The 18,843-nt window shown below is 49.5% G+C and overlaps 1 protein-coding gene across 2 annotated transcripts in view; it reads left to right on the forward strand.

Moving 5' to 3' along the window:
* Positions 1 to 18,113, forward strand: part of DUSP22 (dual specificity phosphatase 22) — a 74,258-nt gene extending 56,145 nt beyond the window's left edge. The window contains exon 8 of one of the 2 annotated variants that reach the window (XM_063665716.1): positions 12,768 to 18,113. In XM_063665716.1, coding sequence (XP_063521786.1) covers positions 12,768 to 12,789 — 22 coding nt within the window. In that variant the 3' untranslated portion in view covers positions 12,790 to 18,113. The remainder of the gene's footprint in view (positions 1 to 12,767) is intronic. The other variant, XM_054491033.2, reaches the window with a different exon arrangement.
* Positions 18,114 to 18,843: the final 730 nt, after the last annotated feature.

Below are 18,843 nucleotides of genomic sequence, written 5' to 3' on the forward strand. Positions count from 1 at the left end.
GCAGACTTTATGTGGATTCTGATGCCTTGGAGCTTCCGGCAGCGGCTCAGGGGAGCGGCTGTGGGGGCCACAGGAGGAGCAGAGAGAGGTAAGGCACCTTGCCAGGTTCCCAGAGGTCTGACTCCTGAGCTTCTAGCCTCTGCAGCAGTCCGATGAGCGTGAGGGGACACTCACAGAAACACCTCGGGTGTGACGATGCTTATCCTGACGCAACATGCATGCCTGGTATGGCACAGGTGGCTCCGTCCTCGGTGCCTCTGCGTGTTTTCATGGGCCAGACCAGCGAGCCCTGGATGTGCCTCCTGTGGGGCCCACTCAGGAGGCAGCAGCCAGGCCCCAGGAAGACTTGTGTGTGTCTCCTGGGGTGTGAGGCAGTAGCCACAGCAGGAAAACAGGTTTTCATGCAACAGCCCCAGTCTACAGGGTCACCCAGCTGTCAGCCAATGTCACTTCCCACTACCGTGTCTTACTGCGGGATTACATATGACACCAACACCCATCATCTCATAATTGCGTGCTGCTCTGCAGGTCCCGAATTGTTGCCTCTAAGCTTTTTAAACTGACAGAGAAGGTATTTCACTCACTCGAGGCTCAGAGGGGCTGTGAAATGCACCTCGGAATGCACCTGAAGATGTCTACATTGCTGGGACTGGAACGTGCTGGATCTTTTGGTCCCAAATCAGTGGGCAGGGAGGGAAGGAGTGAGGGCACGAGGGGCTGCCAGCTGTGGCTGGAGCAAGCAGCTGGGAGGAGCTCAGCAGAGTCACTCATGGGCTCCGGCCCAGGGCTCTGGAGGGTTCCACTGAGGCAGGGCCAGGCCTAGGCAGCAGTGTTGGCACAAGTGTTGAAACCAGGAACCTCTCCTTGCCTGCCCCCCTCCAGTCTCTGGGAGTTTGTTTTGGACCATCGAGTGGGGGCAGTCAATTCCTGACCTCTGTCTGGAAGCTCAGGGCCATGCTGAGATGGTATATTGACCATCTTAGATGTTACAAGCCAGAGATCCCGGTCTGTTCACAACCAAGCCAGGCCTTGTGGGTCACCCTGGAGATGGGAATTGGCAACCTCTGAGCCCCTGTGAAGGCCTGGGCGTGCACAGTGAGGTGGGTTGAGGTCCACGGCACTTTCCGTTACGCTGTTTTTTCTTCAATTTCTTTGAACACAGATCTTTTCTAGCCTGAAACTCAGAATCACAACCTATAAGCAGAGGAGACTTAACTGGGTCAGCTGCCTCTCCATTCATTCATTCATTCATTGACTTGACAAATTTATATTGATCGTAACAGGTGCTATGGGATCCAGCCAGGCCTCAGACACACTCCTGATTCTCAGAAAGACTGTGGCCTGGTGGGGTTGGCAGTTAGGAAAGTTGCCACTCACAGCAGGGGTCCCCAGCCCCTGGGTCACAGGTTCAGCACCTGTTAGGAGCTGGAGGTGAGCTGTGGGCGAGTGGGCATTACCTTCTGAGTCCCACCTCCTGTCAGATCAGCAGTGGCATCAGATGCTCATAGGAGCACAGACCCTATCGTGAACTGTATGCGAGGGATCTAGGTTGCACGCTCTTATGATAATCTAATTAGTGCCCAGTGAGCTGAGGTGGAACAGTTTCGTCTCAAAACCATCCCTGCCCCACTCTGATCCATGGAAAAATTGTCTTCCACGAAACTGGTGCCTGGTACCAAAAAGGTTGGGGACTGCTGACTTACAGGACAGCATGGTAAGGACTATTACAGCTGCCCCTGGTGCCATGTATGGGGGAAAGGGGTGAAAAGACACATTCCAGTTTGAGGGGGTGGGAGCATTTAAGGGAAGTGTCTTAGAAGACGCGGTACCTAAGTTAAGACCTGCAGTATAAGCCGTGGAATGAGCTGGCACGGTGGGAAGGAAGGAGAGTTCGGGTGGGGACCCAGCACGTGGGCTAGCCAGCAGGTGTGAAAGACCTTGGAGTAAAGAACGACAGCCACTGCAGAACTAGAGCAGCCTCCCCCGGGCTGGGCAGTGCTGGGATTGTGCCAGCAAGGCTGCGAGCACAGCCAAAGCCTGACCAGCCAGGTTTGCTTCTTAGGCCAGCCCTTGGAGCTAAGCAGGCTGAGAGGGGCAGCACCTTACCATGTTCTCAGAGGTCTGACTCCTGAGCTTGTAGCCTTGTAAGTGGTACGGCTGCAATTCTGCAGATGGTGGGGGAGTGGGGGACTTGCTGAAGGGTGCTGAGCCAGCGGGACGCATGATGGGTGTGCAGGCAGAAGGCTCACTCAGGTGCCCAAGTGGGGTGGGGCTGCGTGTTGGGGCCAGTCAGGAGGCTGCTGCTAGGACTATGCCGGTGAGAAAAAACAGCAGCCTGCCACGGGTCATGGTGGTGGAGATGAAGAGGGGCCCAGCAGGCAAATGGACTTGATGGAGGGTGGGGAAGGACATGCAACTATTCTTGGTCACTGACTGCGTACTGGGGAGTGAGGGCCCGGTGCCCTGCCCGCTCCCTGGGATCTTGCTAGCAGTGCAGTGGCTCTTTTGTCCCAGTATCTTCCTGTAGTGTGTGGTGTGTGTGCCTCTGCAAAAAGGTTTAAGGAAGATGCTACAGAAGGGGCTGGGTGGGTCCCAGATCAGGGGCCTCCAAGCAGGGCTATGCTTGGGTGTAACCTGGCTCTGCAGTTAGGTACTCGTGTTTGTCCATCATCCAGGACACATTCCCAGGGACCAGACTCATGAAAATGAAGGTTGAATTCAAATTTCCAGTTTCCTATTTTACTGTGAAGGATAAAATATTGGCTCTCCAAAGACTAATGTCATCTCCTGGTCAGGCTAGCTCTGTTTCTGTCATTAGCAAGATTTGGGGAGATTACCTTAGTCCTGGGGCGTTGTGCAGTGAGATTACCTCAGTCCTGGGGCGTTGTGCAGTGAGATTACCTTAGTCCTGGGGCGTTGTGCAGTGAGATTACCTTAGTCCTGGGGCGTTGTGCAGTGAGATTACCTTAGTCCTGGGGCGTTGTGCAGTGAGATTACCTTAGTCCTGGGGCGTTGTGCAGTGAGATTACCTTAGTCCTGGGGCGTTGTGCCGTGAGATTACCTCAGTCCTGGGGCGTTGTGCAGTGAGATTACCTCAGTCCTGGGGCGTTGTGCCGTGAGATTACCTTAGTCCTGGGGCGTTGTGCAGTGAGATTACCTCAGTCCTGGGGCGTTGTGCCGTGAGATTACCTTAGTCCTGGGGCGTTGTGCAGTGAGATTACCTTAGTCCTGGGGCGTTGTGCAGTGAGATTACCTTAGTCCTGGGGCATTGTGCCGTGAGATTACCTTAGTCCTGGGGCGTTGTGCAGTGAGATTACCTCAGTCCTGGGGCGTTGTGCCGTGAGATTACCTTAGTCCTGGGGCGTTGTGCAGTGAGATTACCTCAGTCCTGGGGCGTTGTGCCGTGAGATTACCTTAGTCCTGGGACGTTGTGCAGTGAGATTACCTTAGTCCTGGGGCGTTGTGCAGTGAGCATGAGTGGTCAGGACCTGAAGCTGGGTAGCCAAGGCTCTGTCCGTACCTGCCATGTCTCCGGGCTGGGGTGCTGCTGGTGCAGCAGATGAGGCACATGTGAGAGCAGGGCTGCTGCTCCTGAGAGGCTGCCTTTCCTGGGTCCCAGGCAGACCCCTGCTGCACACCTCTTCTCTCTGCCCATGGTGATTATTATTTTGTGTGTGTGACAGAGTCTCACTGTTGCCCAGGCCAGAGTGCAGTGGTGCAGCCTCAGTTCACTGTGACCTCTGCCTCCCGGGTTCAAGTGACTCTCCTGCCTCAGCTTCCCAAGTAACTAGGACTACAGGCATGTGCTACCATGCCTGGCTAATTTTTATATTTTTAATAGAGACGGGGTTTCACCATGTTGGCGAGGCTGGTCTCGAACGCCTAACCGCAAATGATCCACCCACCTCAGCCTCCCAGAATGCTGGGATTACAGGTGTGAGCCACTGCGCCTGGCCTGCCCAAGGTGATTCTTTTCTCAGATCACCTTCCTTAAACTTGAGTGTTTCCAGATCTCCTCAGCGCCATTTGTGCTTTTCCCTGGGTTCCTGCTAGTGGCTGTTTTTGTTTATTGGGTGCCAGCTCTTTCTAGTTTCAGTCTCAGCAGAGAATTCTGCTTCCAACTTCTGGAGCTGCCTTATGTTATTTGGACACAAGACAGCCATAAATTCTGCTGACTAGGGTGTGCATGTGTGGGCAATGTGTATTTTATTGTTTTAATTTTATTTCAAAGAACACCTTAGCCTCCAGGAGAGTCACATGTGCAACATCTCGGAGAGTGCTGAGCTCAGGTTCCTGGCCATTCATGTAGCTCAGGCAGCAGGTACATGAAAGCACTCCAAGAAATGGCCAAGCCCTCATCGTACAGCCAGAGCTAGTCACAGTGCTGCTCTGCACACCAGCCTCTAGTCATAAAAATAAGGAACACACTAAGAATCACACCCCTGTGATCCCACATCAGATGTCTCCTCCCATCCTGAGTTATTAATAATTTTATTAAGAATATGCTTTCAACACACTTGTATTTATATATGTACTTAACAAGAAATCACCAAGACTGCAGCGGGCAGTTCCTCTTCCCTTTCCTTTTCATTGCCCAGAGAAAGGGAGAAAAAAAAAACAACACTGCATTTGACTTGTCACTTGGAGGCTTAATTCCCTTCTTACACACAGCAGCGGGGTCTCCTTCCGCCCTCAGGCACAGCTTGCTTTGAGACTTGCAGTATCACAATTAGTGTTGTCTTGCAGCTTGGACTTAACCAGCTTAAATTACCATCTGACTGAAGGGTGCGAGTGCTGGGTCTGCATGTGTTTCTTTCCATCGGGGGAAAGATTTGCCAGTGCATGTTTGAACATCTGCAAGTTTGGGTTTATTTTGGCTCCAAATCTGTATGCAAACTTGGTCATAAAGAGTTAGAAGTTCACCGCGAACCTTCCTGAAGCTTCTAGTTCAGTTTTTAGAGCTTGGTGTTGGAAGAGATCTATTTCAGCAGGTGCCTGAAAGTACGAGGAGTTCAATATTCTAATTGCGTGTAGTGGCAGCTATTGGTTTAGAGGTAGGTTTAGCAGAAAAGACATTTTGGATGGGGTCATTTCTGTGCATGTCCTGTGTACACAGGCCTGATTTTAAAAGCTATATAGGCCGGGTGGGGTGGCTCATGCCTGTAATCCCAGCAATTTGGGAGGCCAAGGTAGGTGGATCACTTGAGGTCAGGAGTTCGAGACCAGCCTGGCCATCATGGTGAAACCCTGTCTCTACTAAAAATACAAAAAATTAGCTGGGCGTGGTGGCACATGCCTGTAATCCCAGCTACTTGGGAAGCTGAGGCAGGAGAATCGCTTCAACCCAGGAAGTGGAGGTTGCAGTGAGCGGAGGTCACACCATTGCACTCCAGCCTCAGCAATAAGAGTGAAACTCCGTCTGGAAAACAAACAAAAAAAACCTAGATGACGGGGGTGAGGTTAGGGGGATGCTTTTTGGGTTAATAATTCCTTCAAGGAATAATGTTATGGAGGACAGGGCTTGGAAAAGTGCTAATCCCAGCAAGAGCCACCTTCCCAGCTTGGCCCGAGGAGCCACATCCCCATGCAGCAGCCCCCACGATGTACAGTAGTGGTAGAAAGGTTGGCCCCTCTCTCCCCGCAGAGGCACGTCGTCCATTGTTCTGCCCTGGGCGTCGGGCACCCACCCCCAGAAGCGGCCCCATCAGCACAGACAGGAAGTGCACCTTGCTGGTGAGCAGGTTTGCTGCTTGTCAGTCAGCGCTGGGTTTCCCCAGACACTGATGGGCAGCCTTTTTGGAAAATAAGAATCAGAAGACTCCAACACGTGCACCCAAGAAATGTCACCTTCTCCTTTACAAAGGGTGTGCCCTTCATGGCAACAGGCCCAGCCCCACAGAGCTTCCTCAGAGCTAGTGTCCTGGGAGAGGCCTGCCATGTGCCAGGGTCAGCTGCTGGGATTCTCCTGGGTTTTGTGTGAAGCTGGGCTGATGTAGTGACACAGGGAAAGCCAGGAAGGTGTGAGAGGAGAGGAACCGAATCTTGGCTGTTACAGCGGCTGTTTGCAGGTTCAGGTGTGGCCAAGAGGGGTGCAGAAGGGTGGGCTGCCGCCATTTCATGCCTGGAAAGTCACTTCCACAGCAAGAGGCCCGCTCCATGCCTTGCCAGGCCCTCCCGTCACCGTGACCCTCCAGCTCCCAGGACCACCAGGAGCACAGGTTGGGGCGGAGGTGGTATCAGCAGATGAGAGCCTTGAAGTGGCCGGGGCCTGGCTGAGGTTCAGTTGGATCCTGATTCTCTGGAATACCTTGGGGAAGTCCCCGAGGAGGCAACACACTCATGTGGGGAACTTCTCCCCTCCACTGCCATGAAAAAACTCCCTAGAAGGGATGAGGGGTGCAGACAGCACCCTGTCTGGTGGCATTTGATGTGGTCAGAGCCAGCCTCTCTGGGTGGCATTTGATGTGTCTGGAAAGGCCCCTTGTATCCCCAAAGACCTCCCATTAGATGGCAGGGTGGTCAACCCGAGCATGGCCAACAGCCATTGAGTACTGATGCATGGCGAGAACTGGCAGAGGACCTTTTCTTTTGAAATCACGTCCTCACGACCATCTTGTGAGATAGGTTTTACTATGATCCTCGCTTTCAGATGAAGACACTGAGCTCTAGTCTGACAGCCAGGAGGCAGCCAGGTCAGGACTGGAATGTGAAGCAGCCTGACCCCAGTCACAGGCAAGGTGCGCCTACAGTCACCCCGGTGCCTTTGAGGTGCAATCACGAGAGGAGGGTGAAACCCATGCAGTGCTAGCAATCACGTGCCACCGTGTTGAAGTTCTTTCCTGAGGATGGGTGTGCATTCGATTAGAGGCCTTGTAGAGTGTGAGAAGGTAAAGGTGGAAGGCAGGGAGTGGCAGAGCGTGATTCACTTCTTGCTTCTTGCAACCAAAGGGTTGCAGCAGGACGACCATGCACACCTCTGCCCGGACCTTTCTGCCTTAGCCTGCAGTAACTGGCTGGGCACTGGGTGTCCTGGGCCCCAGGATGGCCCCCCGCAGGAATATAGAGTTACCTGTGTGTGCAGTGGTGGGGGCTTTCTGTTCTCGATGCTCCATCTCTGTGAAAGATGAGCTCTGCGTGTCCCACAAGGTATCTTCAGAAGCACAGAGATTTGCTGTGCTTGTCCAAGAAAGCACCCTATGTGTTCAGAGTGGCCAAGACGAGACCTCTCCCACAGCCTGGCACCAGGTCCTGGCAGGAAGCGGCCCAGCCTGAAGAACTCAGACAAAGAGAGGCTCATCAAGACCAGGCAAGAGAAGCAGCAGTGGGTGTCAGAGCAACCAGACTGGCAGGAGCTCCCTCCAACCCCTGAGGCTGAGGGGCAGGGCTGGGCAATGGTAGCGCCTGAGCCCATTAGGACCTGGACCCTGGAGGAAGCCAGTAGGCCCTGGGCAAGGCAGGCTTTAAGAACTGCAGCGAGGAAGAGTCTGTGTGGGGTGGCCTGGGTGGTAGGGCATGGAGTGGGGTGGTTGCCTTTCACACAGGCAGCCCTGGCCCTCAGCCATGGGTGGGGCTGGCACCTCAGTGATTGGATGGAGGAAGTGCTACCAGCTTCTGAGAAGCATCTGAGTGTCAACAAGCTGACACTAAAAGGGGGTCTGAGTGGGGAGTCTCTGCTCTCCTACACAATGTGCTCCAGAAATGTGTTATTTGGAGCTTTGCCTGTGAGTCCTGCTTTCGAAGCATTCCTGCCCATGTGCCCCACTGACCTCTGCTTTTCCTGGCAGCCTGTCTGGAGAACCAACCCCTCCCAGGGAAGGTCATCTGTGTTACGGGCGTGGGAGCATCTGCTATGAACTGTGTCCTCGTAAGAGACCCCCATGAAGAGGGGTGGCCTCATCTGCGGCCCCATTGGCCGCTGTGCCCACAGCCCACAGTGAGAGCAAGGTTGGCACCACACAGATTGCCATGAGGGAAAGGAATATTTAATCTGGGCAGCCTCTGTTCGGAGGAGGTGGGGAGAGAAGGCAGTCACTCCGGAATATCCCGTGAACAGAGTGGAGCCTCGAACCCTGGAGCGCAGGCAGGGAGGCGCACAGGACCCACTCTGTGGAGAGTGCGCCGGGTGGAGAGGCCCACAGGGGCTGCTTGGTGGGGGGGGTACCCTGGGCGAGGAGGGGGGTCTGGGAGGAGGGGTTAGGACACTGGGGCATGAATGGCCTGCAGGTAAAGGCCCAGAACTGGCATGGCCTTGGCATCACACTTGCAAACGCTGAGGACCTGTCCTGGGGAGACCAGAGACTAGAAGGCAGGAAGGGCTGGTTTCCAGGTGCCTGCCCAGGAAGCTCTTGTGCTGTGAGCTGTGGGCGGCCGTGGAAGGCCCTGGGGCTTGGTTTAGGCCTGGTGAGGCTGGGCTGGCGGCTGCGAGGGAAGAGCAGTCAGGAGCAGGCAGGAACCACTCCCTGGACTGGACGCCTCAGGGACCTCTCCACAGAAGAATTGAACAAATGAGGCGATAATGTGGGGGTCATCGCCATCGTCTCCTTGTGGCTGGCTGTGGTGGCTTGGGTTCTCCAGAAGCAGAAGCAGCATTAGGGGTGCAAACGGCACAATGGGGTGTTTACACCTGTGACAAGAGGAGGAGGCCGCTGGGTCCTCCAACTACAGCTCAGTCTCACCTCTCCACCGGCCCCATGGGCGCTGCCAGCAGGGACTGCCCTTCTGAGGAGCCAGGGTTGGGGAAGGGTGCAGAGATGCCCGGGCCTGTGCCCTAACCTCGCCTGGGTGTGACCAGAGTAGCACGTACCGCCAGAAGAGGCTAGAGCTCAGGGGCACCCACCATGCTCTCGAACTACCTCTACAAAAACAAACAAAAAACAACCACAGTGCACCTCTGTTTAGCGATATGATCTGATTGAAATATTTGTCACGCAGCATGCCCTCCTCCTGTGCCAAGAATAGCCACGTGCATATCCCTTTCTTACTGTAATATTTATTTTATTTTCTTGGGTTTTTTTTACTGGTATGATAAATATAAAATTCAATAAAAGAAAAGTTTTACTGCATGCATTTTTTTCTCTTATTTTATCCCATGATTATTAATGATTGTCATATAGAAGGGTGTCATTAATCAGATTTCCCTGACACCTGTCACTTGCCAACTGGTTCCATTTCATTTTTTCTACAGAAACAGAAGTGAAAAGGTCTTGAAAATTATCTGGCTTTTCACAGCTTCTTTCATTCTTTCTAGTCCTTTCTTCAAAGATAACTGAAGGTGACTTTGGTGATTGTTGAGGACCCTGGATGAGAAAGCTGCTTTGTTTTTCCTGAGTGTGTTCTGTGGGTATCCCTCCAGCTAAGAGACTCAGCATAGGAAAGTCTGCGTCTCACGCGAGGCCTATAGAGGCGGAAGCTTCCCCGTTTCTCTTTGTCAAAGAAACCTCTTTAGGGTGTCTTTAAATTACCATTTCCCCAAGTGCATTTCAGAGTCAGATTTATAATAACGTATAATAATTTATGTAGATACAACTTGTTAAGACTACCTCTACTGCAAAAAAAAAAAATAAATAAATCACAGAACACATCTATTTGATTATGTGATCTAATTTAAATATTTGTGAATGTTTAATGAGGCCCAGTCATGCAAATGCCTCTTACTGTACTGAGAATCACCATGTACAGTTTCTCTAAGGTGGGGCTCTAGCCTTCCTGCCAAGAGACCTTAAGCTTCTTGAGGGCAGGGCCTGGGGCTTTTCTGCCACTTAGAAGGGACTGGTGCGCAGTACGTGCTGGGTCACCTTCCACGCGGACCCTTGGACCCTTGTCAAATCATTGGGCATGTCTCTGCTCCTCCCTCCCTTTGCCTGTTATCAGAGCCTCCCTGTGGGCTTGCTTGTTTCAGGAAGTTGCTGCACCCCGCAAGCCAGCAAGGACAGCTGCAGGGGCCCCAGCTCATCCCTCAGAGCTGCGGATACAAAGTCTGTGTATCCTTCACAGAAAGAGCGCAGTCTTGGAGCTGTGTGTGCACCTCGCCGTTAACTAGCGTGCTGGCCGAGTGCCTGGCTGAGCGGTCTGCCTGGGAACAAAACTCCTGCTCCCCAAGTCCTCACTCACCCCACCTTTAGAAATACGCTCAGCCCTTCCTTGCCGTTCGCATGCTGTGGAATAGGCAGGGCCAGCTTTAGCCCACCTGGAGCTTAATAAGCTTCTCCATGTGTCGACATCATTTGTTTCTGGGACTTTCTGTTAAAAAGAAAGTTTTAGGAATTGACTCTTAGCCTCTTAAGCTTTCTTTTTTGCTTCCTTAAGCTTAAAAAAAATCATTCTGTCACGTTCATTCCCTTTTTCTGCATTTAAATCAGATCATCAAAATTACTGTTGGCCCCACTGTGCCCCCAGCCGTGTGCCGTACCCCCACCCAGCTGATGCCACGTACCCACCTGAGAGGGTGGGGGCTGCACTTGGAGGCGAGGGAAGCCTGGTGTCAAGCTCCTTTGTCTCCACCTGTGTGAACTGCTCCTGCAGCTCCACACTCTAGCTTCGTCCACCTTCTGGTTTGAGTTTTTAAACTATTATCTCTTTCTGAGCATATCATTGACCTGATTCTTGTCACCTTTCACTCAAATCCGTGCACTTACTATCTGATAGCCTTGTTCTATTTCCTGGAGTTTTTCTTCCACTACCTTTCTCACAATGTATGCTCATTTCTTGGAAGAGTTTGATGTTGACTGTTTGCTGTGAAACTAGCTCTGAACAAAGTTCACTGTAGCAATTGAAACAGTTGTTTAAAGCAACTTTTCTTTGAAAGATGCACAGCTTCTGATACTGGACTCCCGCACTGCTCTATAAAATGCCCAGGTTAACACTGAACAACTTGAGCCATCAATCCCAAGCCACTGGACTGACCACCACGTCCCCGCTGCGGACTCCCAGCCTAGACTTCACAATGCCTTTGTGAACGCTTCAGGGCCACACATGGCATTCAGGTTTACAAATCTGTTTTAGTTTGCAACATCTTTTATGTAGTTTCTTAGGGGAAAAAAAAAAAAAGATTCTGTAGATTTTCTGCCCAATAGTTTCTTTCTGAGATTACAAAAAAAAAAAAAGTATTGTTCCTTCATCTGTGTCAGAATCCAGAAAACTACTTTTATTTGGCCAATTCTAGAATGCTTTCAAAATGTTTTCCGCTTACAGAGCACTTTCACAAAAGTTAACTCTTTTTCCCAACAAACCTATAAAATAACTAGCACACATTTAGCTCTGAGCAGCAGAGCCTCATCTAGCACTGCGGTCTGACTCTGGGTCCAAGGCTCTTTGCCCTAGACCGCATTGGAACCCAGAGTCAAGGAGCTCTCCAAGTAAGCAAAACAAAGCCGTTTCAGAATAACTTAGAAGCAAAGGTCAAGATAGCCTAAACAGATGACATAATTGATTTGAAATGGATTTGTTTATAAGTTAATAAAAAAAGACGACGAATGGAGGGGACCACAGTTACCTAATCCACAAGACAGTGTTGTCACCACACAATACAGTCATGCAGGAAAATGGTTTTCCGTGAGGATATGCCTTGAGGCTACAGGACTTTGAAGTCATCTTTGAGGCTCGTAGTAGGCATGAACTGGCAGTGTGTGGGATCCCACTGAGGAAGTCTGGACACACAGCTGGGTGCCATCTTGATGAGATGGCAGTGAGTAGACATGGATTTGTCCAGGAGAGACATTGCTGGAAGAGGCAAAGACAATTCCAAAGTCTCCCAAATTCTTGGAAGATTCAAGAAAGACAAAGCTACCAAAAAGAAGCAAGAGGCCCCCAGAAGCTTCCTGGGAGGGCAGATGAGGCTAGTGGCCCAAGCACTGAGCAAGCAGAGAGGAGGAAATTTGACCTGGGTGACTGCCTGGGAGCAGGCGCAGATGCTCCAACAGAAGGGCGTGCTCTGGGGAGCACTTGAGGTGGACAGAGGGCGCTGCTTCATCCATAGTTGGACAGACCAAGCACTGAATTATGTATTCTAAGAAATGCAGTTCTGAACCAGTGACTGCTATTCAGTCTAATACAAATCATCAAACACAAATGAATATACTTCTAAGGCGGTACAGCCAATGTCCTCTTGCCCCAGAGGTAAGAATTGTTTTGCCCCAAAACTTTTACAAAAAAAAAGAAAAGCTTGCAAGTCCTTGGAAAAGAATGATCTTCAAAAAGAAAAATTTCAATCGGAAAAGAAGCAATGGGGCGATTAAAAAGTGGTTGTGACAACCACCCGTTTAAAGAGACAGTGATTCAGTGGAATGGTGGGCTGGGCGTCCTTCTGACTTTCTGAGCCAGACTGAACTGAGTCAGCACACCACCACCACCGCCCTCTTCGATGTCTACCAGCTTCAGACTCAAAGGTTAGGAAGCAGAAAACCATGACATTCTTCGGAAGTAAAAAACAACTTCAGATTTGGGAAATTAGCCTGACTGGCATCACTTGGGTGGCGAAGATTTTCTTTTGTCCCAGATGTATACTTTTTGATCTGATAATAGCACTAGACAAATGTTCATGTGTGGAAAGAAAACTTCTCAAAACGACCTCTGAAGCTTATATTTATTTATCTATTTGCCAAAAGGAAGCAGGCGAGATTTAAGGTAAAAACAAACAAACTGTGGCTTCTGTAGTGACATCACCTTTTGCTTATTTGCATATTTTATGAGACCCTTGTTCTTAGTGTGCTTGTTGCTCAAATCTCACTCAAGGAGACCTCACTGTAAAATCCCCGATGTGTATTTCACAGAGTAGACGCTGCTATCCTGTGACGCTTCAGAGCCTGCTGGTCATCAAAAACCAGAGAGAATGTTCTACACGCTGTTTCCCAGGAAACAAGTGGGATTTGATCAGGTGGATCCTGACCTCGCACTCGGCGTGATTTGTGACTTTGGTGGCTTTCCCTGCAGTGTTGCCAGACGCTGCTGGGCGTGTCCCCTGCTTCCCTGCCCTCCTGCCCAGGCTCAGTGCAACCTCTCCAGTCCACCGTTTCCCAGTCCTTAGAGTAGGGGCAGGATTTCTCAGAGTTTTCTCTTCTGTAACATATCAGATGGAGAGTCATTAAAAGATAGAAGTGTCTTTTTGATGTGTGGCCTTTGGGAGAAATTAGAATCGTGAAAACCATTTCCGCCCTTCATTGTTGCCACAGCAACATGTCTAGAAAATGATAGAATTTTCTATTATCACCTTTCTTTATCCAAAACTTTGCCAGATTGGGGTCCCAGGATAATTTATCCCAAAACTCCAGTTTCTAGCCCATTTCTCGCGGTGCTTGGCTCCACAGAGCTGAAGATTCCTGAAACGGCACGTGTTGCCTCCCTCAGGGCTGTGTGTTCAGCCACATTCATGTTTATAATGTGGGAGGAAAAGGTTCTCCAGTAGTGGCCAGACACCCACCTCGTGGCTCTCCAGACAGGTCATGAACCCCCTGAAAATCTCTAGGTCTCTAAAAGAGTGGATATTTTTTACGGTAAATTAACAGCAGCTGAATTCTCCAAGAAGACATGGGTTACCCCATTTACACTAAGAGTCCTCAGAATTTCTTTGAATAGCAACAGCAGCTGTTCTGTAATGCAAACCAAAGGACAGAGAAACTTTTTTTTTTCTTTTTTACTATGGTAGAGTTTTGAGTGCGCAATGGGGAATTCTGGGCGTCTGAGTGGTTTCAAGCCTTTTTCCTCTTTAAATAGCAGGTCACACTGGGCATGTTTCATCGCTGATACCAATTGTTTTATATCCTAACAGGCAACACAGACTGCCTTACAAGACACACCCGTGCTGACCCCCGGCCCCGCCCCTGGCCGTGTTGAACTTGGGTGACCATGCATACACATTATTTTCCACAGAAAGATACACACCAGAGCTCATTAGACAGCCCATTGGGTTGCATCAGGTGCTAACAGACACTGCAGCTGTCTGACCAGCAAAAATATTGTGGGCTTGCTGTAACGGTCATTTGGCTAGCTAGAATGTGGGGAATCTGATCTCTCTGTTTTTAGGAGATTATTTCCCATAGTTAAAGGAAGTCACTGGGGTTGGTTTTAACTCCTATTTTGATTTTCTTCTCCTACAAAACACCATCCTCTCCTAATTTTTTTCATGCTTTTTGAAAACAGCTTTATTGAGGTAAGATTCACATACCATAAAATTCACCTGAGGTCAGGAGTTCCAGACCAGCCTGACCAACATGGAGAAACCCCATCTCTACTAAAAATACAAAATTAGCTGGGCATGGTGGCACGCATCTGTAGTCCCAGCCACTCGGGAGGCTGAGGCAGGAGAATTGCTCGAACCCGGGAGGCAGAGTTTGCAGTGAGCCGAGATCAAGCCATTGCACTCCAGCCTGGGTGACAAGAGCGAAACTCCACCTCAAAAAAAAAAAAAAAAAAAAAAAAAAAAAATTCACCTGCCTGCAGTGTACAAGGATTTTTAGTAAATCTCCTGTGGTGTGCAGCCATCTCCATCATCTGGTTTCAGAATATTTTCATTGCCCCAATAAGATCCCGCTGCCTATATGCAGTGAATACAGTGAATTCCCGTTCCCACTCCCCATATTGACAACCACCAATCTCCTTTTTGTCTCTATCAGTTTGCCTTCTTAGGACATTTCATATAAAAAGAATCATGCCATCCTTCATGTCTGGCTTTCTTCACCCAGCATAAAGTTTTTGAGATTCAGCCCCCTGGGGCACTTCTGGGCGGATCTTTCCTTTTAATTGAACAGCCTGGTTTCTTTCTTATCGGAGTGCAGGACTGATCACTAGTGAGTTGCTTCTCACAGTGGTTCTCCACTGGGGCCGACTGCCCCCTGGGGACATTTGTCTGGAGACATTTTTGGCTGTCACACCTGGGGTGGGGGCTGCTCCTGACAACAAGAAGATAGGGGAAGCTGCTAAGCCCCCTGCAAAACACGGGGCAGCTTCCGCAGCTGGGAATTACCCGGCCCAAGTATCACGAGAGCCAAGGTGGAGGATCTTGTGTTAGACTTCACTGAATTTTCACTTACCATCCAGGTATCTGTCTAGAACCAAGTGGTGCTCGATGGAAATCTCCTTCCCTTTGAGGGTGCTGCATGCCACTGTACTGGAGTTTTTGTTTAATTTTTACATATATTTGAAATACAAACTCTTTTGTGGAATTGATGACTTTTCTTACCATTTGGGTACATTCTGGAATCTCCTAAAATATTATTGGTAGTATGCACTGTCCACGAGAGGAAGATGAGGAGAAAAAGAGTACAACTCTTTGTCTCCTGGTTGAGATACCACACAACCTGGTTTTAGCAACAGAAAAATAGCAAGTGGTTTGGCTGATGCAGGCTAAGATCCCATGAAGCCGCAGAAACAGGTGGGAAGCTTATGGTGAAGTCATCTAATAAAGTAAATCCAGTTTATTCAGCAACAAGTTGCATTTCATTTGTTTTTGTGGTGTGAGGACCAATGTTCCACATTCTGGTTATATTTTGCCAGTGCTGCTCCAGAATTTTGAATCTACTGTTATTCTTAATATGAAGGAATGAAGTTCACAGTGGGGTAGAGGTTAAAAGGAAACAGATCTAAAGAAACAAAACTAAAGAAGTTCTTATGATCCAGCATTTGGCACAGTATAAAATCCCTTCAGGAGCAAGAAGAAATCAGCCTGAATTAAAATATTTTGTTTTATCTGAGACCAGGGACTTGCTGACCACTTACTTCTTTTTCTCTGGGGTGGCTGAGATGCCAAGACATGAAATTCCATCTCTCAGTTCTTTGGAGCTCTGTGTGTTGATGAATTAGAAACAAAGCACTGTTTGGAGCTTAATAACGTAAAAGGAGACTGCTGTGATGTGAGTCGGTAAACTGTAGTTGGCAGAGGGTACCTTTGGGGATTTGACAAATAAACAATGGGGCATTTCAGCTGCCCAGGCAGTCTCCTCTCCTGACCCCTGTTTTGCTTCAGTGGGCAAGTCTGCCTTGGCCCTATGAGGAGGACATGGGGAGGTCGTGGGACGCGCTCCGGGGGCTCTGCTGCAGCCTCGGGTCCCTCATCAACCCTCCTCTTTGTTTTGACACAAAGAATAACAGCACCAGAAATATATGGTGAGAGTAAACTGAGGGCAAAGGACACACATAATGCATGCATGCACATGTACACATGTACACACAACACATGCATCTACACATACATCTGTGCATATGCACATGCATACACAATACATGCAGATACACATATAGCATGTGCACATAGGCACAGATACATCCACACATCCACATGTACAGAATGCTCACATACACATACTATGTGTGTACACACACAATAACATGCATGCACATATAGCATGTGCACACACAATACATGCATACCCACATACATGTGTGCATACACCTGCAGACACAGACATGATGCACGCATACACATATGTGCACATGTGTACATATACGCAATGCATGCATACAGACATACACATACGATTCATGCACATACACATACAAAGTGTGTATGCACACTCATACAGGACTCACATACTCACACACACATTCTTCAGCGTTATTGCAGGCACTTGGACACATTCTTTATTCATCACTGCCGGATCAATATTGTGTCCTGTGTTACAGAGGAGGAAGCTGATGCTAAAAGAGGTTAAATAATTTGCTCCGAGCCACATAGCAGGTAAGTAATAGAGCCTGGATCGAAACCACGTTCTCTCCAAATCTGAACTCCAAAGAGAGAAGCAGCACAAAGGAAGTATTGCCTTTAAAAAGATGTGCCTCCACACGCGGGTATTCCAGCCCAGTCATCCCAACACCACTGAGCACCATTCAGCTCTGCTCAACGAGGGCATGGAATTCTACCTGAATGTGAAGCACAGGAGTGTGATAATAGACTTAATCTCTCTCTCTCTCTCTTCCCCCCCGCCCCCCCCCCCAGAAAGAAGGAGATGTAAGAGAAGCCCCCTGCCCCCAGCACATGTTTCTCTAAACCATTCCAGGAATAAGTAGTTTGCTTTTTGGCTGTGGGAGGTGGTGGCGATGGGAGGGGTTCTGAATTCTCTGTGCACATCTCCTCTCTCCAGAGTCGGTGAGAGGATGAAGCTCTGAGAGTCCCAGGGAGGAGAGTGGTTAGTGGTTGCTGTTACAGTCCCCTCAGGAGTGTGTCTGTTCTTCCCTGGAGGTGACATTCAGTCCCCCAGAAATGTTTGCAGCTGATGGAGGCCTGTGGACTCTCCAGGAGCAGGAAGCTCCCAGCTCTGTGAGAAGCTGTTACCTGTGAGAACTTGACGCCCCAGCTCTGCTCCCTGAACCCACAAGCTCCCTGGGCAGAGCTGGGCTCATGGCCCCCAGGACGTCCCTTCTCTTTGTTTCTGTGATCGTGTTCTCATCCTTGGGTCTTTGGAGACATTTTATTTTGTAAAATCAAGGATTTCAATTGCTATTATTATAATTTTTTTTTTTTTTTTAGGTGAAGTCTCGCTCTGTTGCCAGGCTGCAGTGCAGTGGCGTAATCTCTGCTCACTGCAAACTCCGACTCCCTGGCCCAAGCGATTCTCCTGCCTCTGCCTTGCGAGTAGCTGGGATTACAGTCGGGCGCCACCACGCCCACCTAATATTTGCATTTTTAGTAGAGACGGGGTTTCACCATGTTGGCCAGGATGGTCTCGATCTCCTGACCTCGTGATCCACCCGCCTCAACCTCCCAAAGTGCTGGGATTACAGGCATGAGGCACTGCACCCAGCCATTACTATTATTTTTTAAATGGGGACTCTGGCACTCAGGAACTGTTTATCCCAATTTTGGAGACATACTATGACCTAGTGTGCAGCCAGGAAAAAGTGACATCAGCCCTAAAAATAGTGAAATTCCTCAGGCCATTCAGCCTTTGCCAGACGCTGGCTTCCTGCACAGCCGAGTGACTGGACTGCGAATCCATTCCACGCTTGTTGACCACCTTCTCTACCAGTGAATGCAAAGCATTTCATTTCTTCTTAATTTCAACAAATTTTAATGGACAAAAATTGTATATGTTTATGGAATACAATATATTTTGAAAATATGTAAACATTGTAGAATAAGTACAAAGCATCCATTGTACAATTGAGTGAATATAATTAATAACAATGTATTGTATGCTTGCAAATTACTAAAATAGTGGACTTTAAGTATTCTCACCACTAAAATATAAGTATGTGTGGCAATGCATATGTTAATTAGCTTGATTTAACCATTGCATGAAGCATTTTGATGAGTTTTTTAACCCTCGTCCTATTGTCCTTAGGAAGAAGAGGTGCTTTTCACAACTTCTGAAAGGAAAGGAGATATGTCTAATTTTTACTCCAGAGGGCAGGATGGCCACTAGAAAGAAGAAGGCAGCAGCTGCTGCCTCCTTCCCTGCCTGCCCACTCGCCAAGGATTTTTCAAGCCTCATGTCCTTCAGCGTCAGGCTGAAGCTGTGAGTTCCGTCCTCAGACTGCTGGGAAACTTGCTTAGGGTGACAGAGTTAGAAATGGCCTCGTCAGGTCGCAAACAGAGACCTGGTCCTGAAGCTGTCTGTGTGGTCCTGCCTGGCAGATCCCAGGGTTTCTGTGGCTTGCTGCCCTGTGAGGGCCCATGGAAGCTCTCCCCAGAGGGGCTGGTGGAGAGGGTTCTGAATTCGCGGGCTCTGGGATGTGAAGGGAGCAGACTGCAGGTGCGGGGGCTATCAGATTCCAAAATGCTGCCGGCATAAATGTTATTGAATGAGTGATTCATGCTGGGAGTGTAGGGTTTGGGTGACTCTGAGTCCCTGTCCTCCAAACAATTACACACTGCACCTCCATGTGGGCAGGGAGCATAGGTGCCCACCTCCCATC

This window comes from Pongo pygmaeus, chromosome 5, assembly GCF_028885625.2.
Source record: "Pongo pygmaeus isolate AG05252 chromosome 5, NHGRI_mPonPyg2-v2.0_pri, whole genome shotgun sequence".
Taxonomy (NCBI): Eukaryota; Metazoa; Chordata; class Mammalia; order Primates; family Hominidae; genus Pongo; species Pongo pygmaeus.